This window comes from Fukomys damarensis, unplaced genomic scaffold (assembly GCF_012274545.1).
Source record: "Fukomys damarensis isolate Sample0158 unplaced genomic scaffold, DMR_v1.0_HiC HiC_scaffold_33, whole genome shotgun sequence".
NCBI lineage: Eukaryota > Metazoa > Chordata > Mammalia > Rodentia > Bathyergidae > Fukomys > Fukomys damarensis.
Window position 1 is genome coordinate 5,432,654 of NW_022900945.1, and position 5,706 is coordinate 5,438,359.

Below are 5,706 nucleotides of genomic sequence, written 5' to 3' on the forward strand. Positions count from 1 at the left end.
CTATTCTAAGTGCACCCCATCCTTTTTGCATTTTGTCTAATGTCCAAGTATACGTTTCAGTTTTCCTGCAGCCATGAGTGCAACAATAACTACTAATATTCAAAAGTGTGTCATTAAGAACCTGGGAGATTCTAAATTTGAATATAAGGATTTGGTTGCATTTTATATTCTCCATTTACTAAGGCGAGGGAATGACTGCTAAAATGTTAATCAAAAAATTCAATTAGCTAGATGCTTTGGGCTTTCCAGTTGACTGATATTTTATAGTATGTGACTTAAATAAAGTTACAGAGCACACTCAACCATCGCTGGAAGCAGTAAAAGTGAATTATGTACTGACCCAGACCACTGAATATTGATTTCTTACAAGACAGTGCAGTGGTTAAGCGTAGTATGTTTGGATTCAGCCTACTAGTATCCTGTTTCTTCCACTTGATGTCCATATGATTGGGCCATTTTTACAACCTAGCCTTAGTTAAATGTCTTTTGTTTTTAGAAGAAGGATAACATCCTTGTTTATAGGAACCCTGTAAGGATTAGGTAAATTATTTCATGTGAAATGCATAGAACAGCCCTTAGTATCCAATGTTTATGTGATAAATGTTATCCTTTCTACACCAGTGTTCCTTTACTAATCATGAATCCAGATTTCACTGTCAGTTATGTGTTAGATACTGAAAGAAAATGCCAAGGGATGATTTTTTTCTTTGAAATTCTAGTAATCTAATAACTGAATACAATTTCATATTTTTTGATCCCCAAAAGTCTCCAAATCTTTGAGGTCTAATGATCCTTGCTGCAAAGTGAAGGAAGTAAAGGTGTGACTTCTAATAAAATAAAGTTGTCACTTTAAAAGGAATTTAGTCAACAAATATTTATTAAATGCTTATATGCTACATAGAGATAGCAAGCTACAGAGATGCCAAAATGAACACAGATTTTATTCCTGCCCTTGTGGAGCTCATATTCTAATAGAGTAGACTTTACCAAACAAAAATAATACAGTACAATAAATGATACAATAGAGGTAGGTTGAAATTATAGTGGTGACACAAGAAGTTAGATTCTCCTTGAACAGAGCAGGAGAATTTTCATAGAGAGGTGCTGATGCTGAGCTTGCAAGGATGTATGACATTTTCTGGGTGGAAAGGAAGACGAGGGCGCTTGATACAAAAATATAGAGCCTGCCAAGGTATGGAAGGTTGGCCACATGGGGCATCAGAAGGAGTGGAAGTCTGCTTTATCAGAACTTTGGGTGGGGAAGATATAGCTCGAATACCAAGCTAAGAACTTTGGCTTTCTCCAGGGTGTTCATGAAGTCACTAAAGGGCATTAAACAGAGGCTAATACTGTAAGAGTGCTCAAAGGGCCCCTAGTATGATAACCTTATAAAGCAGGAGACAGGTTTGTATAGTCCTTTTGGTAACGGCAATGAAAATGCAACAGCAGTGACATATCGCAGAGGTGGCAGTAGTAAAATCGGTAGAATCTAAAACTAAGAGCAGAGGAGAGGAATGGCTTGAGAAGACTTAGAAAACAATGGTTCTGAGGTTAAAGTAACCCATACAGTCAGGAGAATAGGTTGTGGGGAGAACAAAGGTTTGAAGACACACATACTGGTAACTATGGAACAAGTGTCCCGACCTTGATTCCTTCCTCAGAGGAGTCATGTATTTGTCACTGAGGGGAACTGCTATTCAAATAATGCTTTACGATACTAAATATACCATCAAAACCACTACACTGAATGAATCGGCTGCATTTGGACAATATTCAAGTAAGTTACTTAAACCATCCAAGTGATTAAAAAAAATTACACTGTGTTCATAACCTTTCAAAATATGGTATAGTTAGATAAAGCAGAGTTGCCCAGGTTGCTCAGCGAACTCTGGGCTTGTGCCACTGACTGCTGACTGCTGAACCCTGAACCCAGCCCTCAGAGAATCCCCCCTGGGAACCATCCCCACACTCTTTGTTCAGCCTGTGTAGTTCCGGTACCAAACATTTATGGCCTTCCACTTCCACCCGGCCTGTTTCCAGGACTACATTTCCGGGACTACATTTCCGGGACTACATTTCCGGCCAGGTTGCTTCTGGAACCTTCCTCCCCTGGCCCCACCACTTCTGGAACCTTCTATTCCCATCGTGCCTCAGCCTCACCTCCACTCAGCCTCACTTCCCCTCAGCCTCTGCCCGGAGCCAGCCGTCCTCAGTCGCTCTGGGGGGAACACGAGGACAACGCCTCCTCTGTAGACGCCGCCGCCGCCGCCGCCCCCTCCGCTTGGCTCCCCTTGCCACCGCCTTGGCCGCCTTGAGTCTCCTGACGGCCGCCATGGCCGCCGCCCCGCCGCCGATGACCTCACCAACGCCGCCTCTGCTCGGCCAGAGTTACCACGCCGAGTGCGAGGCCGCGGTGAACCTGCAGATTCAGCTGCAGCTCTACGCCTCCTATGTCTACCTGTCCATGGCCATGTACTGCGGCCGCCTGGACGTGGCCCTCAAGTCCCTGTCGGGCTTTTTCCTGCGCCGCTCGCACCAGTGGAGGCAGCTGGCCGAGAAGCTCATGTGGATGCTGAACGAGCGCGGCGGAAGCGTGGCCCTTCGCGACATCGCCAAGCCGGACAGAGACGACTGGCACGGCAGCGCCCAGGCCGTGGAGTGCGCCTACCACCTGGAGGACACCCTGTACCGCAGCCTGCAGGAGCTGCACCGCCTGGCCGCCGGCCGTGGGGACCCCAGCCTGTGCGACTTCCTGGTGCGCACCTACCTGCAGCCGCAGGTCCTGGTGCTGAGGGAGCTGAGCTGCTACCTCAGCAACCTGCGCAGGGTCGGGCCCCGGCGGGACGGCCTGCTCGACGTCCTCTTCGGCAAGCTCAGCCTGGACGACGGGGGCAAGGAGGACAAGGACGGCTGAGTACGGGCTGTCCCCGGGCCTCCAGGCGGGGCGCTCCTCTGTCACTGCGTTCATGTCAGCTCTCTGTTAGACTCTTGCTTCCGGTATAAAGTTGCTTGGTTGTTAATGTTAAAAAAAAAAAAAAAGATTCTTGCTACAAAACTTGTTAAAAACTTGACGTGTATCAGATGCTGGAAATGATGAAGTAATTCTGGAGACTCAGACATTTTCAGTCATTCTTGCAGCAGTCGTCGTTGAATGTCTACTATGTGACAGAACCGATAGTAAAGAAGGGATAGAAAATGGACGGACAGAGTGTACCTGTCCTTACATCGCAGTGTGAGAAGGTAGACATCGAAGGACACCTGCTGTAATACACTATGGTGAATGTGTTAATAAAAGGCATGCATAAAATACGACAGGCTGTGATTCTAATTCCGGCACGGGTCTCTAGAGCGTTTGCCACAGTTTAGTGGCCTGTGGAACAACGGAATGGGGTAGGGTATATAGTGAAAAGGAAGGAGAGACTTTAAGTAAAAAGAAACAATGCTTGAAAAGCACGATCAGGAAAATATTTGTTGAGGAGTAAATCTAGGAATAGATGAATCCTAAGTTTCAGGACTTCTGCTTAGATATGCCCCTTCTATCTGGTAATGTGCTCTTCAAAGAAGTAGGGATCCTCATGAAAGCCAGGGAACTGAAGGCGGAGCCCTGGCCATCATGGTGTTCCTATCTCTGTAGTTGGGACTGGGGCCTCTTGGCGTGACGTCTACCTCTGCCTGGACGCCCATCTTTGCCCTGCCCACTTTGTATCTCTGAGCACTTCAACTGTATGGTAGAGCCCAAGGAACTACTGCTACTCTGTATCCTGTTGCAGTAATTTGTCCCCTCATTCTCAGGATTATTACGGTGGGACAGTATGAACGTGGGGGGGCGGTGGTCAGGCTCATGAGAACATGCCTGAGCTTTACAAGACTAGGGTGAGCAAAAGAGTGGGGTGCTCCCTGGGCTTTCTGCTGAGCTAGAGAGCACATGTGCAGAACCAAACACACTGTACAGAAATGTCTTAACTGAGTAGTTAAGCTGAGAGAAATTTTTATATCAGCAACAACAACAAAAAAATCTAGATTAGTCATGCTTGAAGGAATTCCGCTATTAAATCTAATGTAGTTAATAATTTGCTATTCTACAGAAAATATTAAAAATACTGTAGGTGAAGGACCAGAGTTTGCAGCCCCAATCATTAGCAAAAGTGGTACTAAAAATGCATAAGACAGTAGTTAATAAAAAATAACATTCTAGGGGCTGGAAATTTAGCTCAGTGGTGCTGCCGCCTGCCTCACAGGGACAGGATCCTGAGTTCAATTCCCGGTACCAAAAAAATAAAAATAAATATATGATAACATTCTAGACTTTTTATTTCTGTGGTGTCAGATTTTTGAAATTTGTAAATTATAATGATTTTGTATTTATAATTTTGTGATCATTTTCTTAACAAAGACCCTCAAATTAACCCAAGCATGTGGTTTCACAAAATCTAGATTCTGTTTTTAATTTATAGTGCTAAAAAATAGAGATGAAAAAATTTTTCCTTTGCAGTTTTTCCCTTCTCTGTGATTTCTGACCAAAACACAGTAGTACAAGGGCAATATCCAAAAGTATATGTATAGTCACATTATATACATACAAGGGGAGACTGAAAATTGCTGTGAATGGTATTTAAATTTTTTAAATTTATTACATTAAAAGGCATATTGCCATTAACCCTACTCAAAATGTATCACACTTACCCTGTTCTTCTTGCCACTTTTTGAAACTGTTTTGGCTTTCCTCTTTTATGAGTATCTTTACAGGGTGTGGTAAAACATAATATGGTGAATGCTGCTGACGGTGCATCCAACAGAAAGGAAGGATCGTACAACCGAGACAGCATGTCCTTATCTGCTTTATTCATCTGATCAGGCACCATGTGACTTCTGGCTCTTCCTCAAGGTCAAAATGACCCTGAAATATAAGTATTTTGAACCGATTCAGAGCATCAAGGCAGCCACAATAGCAGAACTAAAGACACTTACAATTGTAGACCTCTAGCGCTCCTTCAGAGTGTAGCAAGAGGAGTAAAATGAGGGTGTGACAAGCAAGGGGAGTATGTCGAGGGAGATTAATGGTGAAGATGTTTTTTACTGTGATCAATATTTGAAATGTATACAAGTGCCATGTTTTTGGATCACACCCCTTACATGTATGTATATATCCATAAACAGTAATGTAACATTTACCAATAGGGACACATCCTGCCCGGTGCATTCTTAGTTGATTTTGTCCTCGGGTGAAGAAACCTAGATGGTATTGGCCAACCCTTCATCATGGCCTTTCAGTGCAATCAGGAGATGAGATTAACATAAACTATCAGAGGCTGCTGACAGTAAAACCCAGTCGAGTTTTAAAGTCCATTTTTTAGAAGCCTTATAAATTTTACTTATATGAAAGATTCCAAAAGAATGATAAAATGTAAGTGTAGCAGGTACATAAACCATCAACATAGTCACTTACTATCAAATATGTGCTGCACATAATTGTATGTTCTTTCATATGGCTGGCAGGGCAGTGTGTTTGTGTATATCACCAGCTTTTCTATAAATCCACAAATAATGTGTGGTGTAACGCTAATGCAGCTACAAAAGCACTAGGTGATGAGAAGTTTTCATCTCTCTTAAATATTATGAGACCATTGCCATACATATATTCTCTAATTGATTGGAATATTGTGATGTCTGTGTGTGTACTCCCAAAGGCTCGTGTTTGTGTGTAGT

At 43.4% G+C, this 5,706-nt stretch overlaps 1 protein-coding gene across 1 annotated transcript; it reads left to right on the forward strand.

The window, feature by feature from the left end:
- The first annotated feature begins 2,332 nt into the window (after positions 1 to 2,332).
- Positions 2,333 to 2,914, forward strand: LOC104848988 (ferritin heavy chain-like). Its single transcript, XM_033758309.1, has one exon. The coding sequence runs from the start codon at positions 2,333 to 2,335 to the stop codon at positions 2,912 to 2,914; it is 582 nt and encodes a 193-aa protein (XP_033614200.1).
- The last annotated feature ends 2,792 nt before the right edge of the window (positions 2,915 to 5,706 follow it).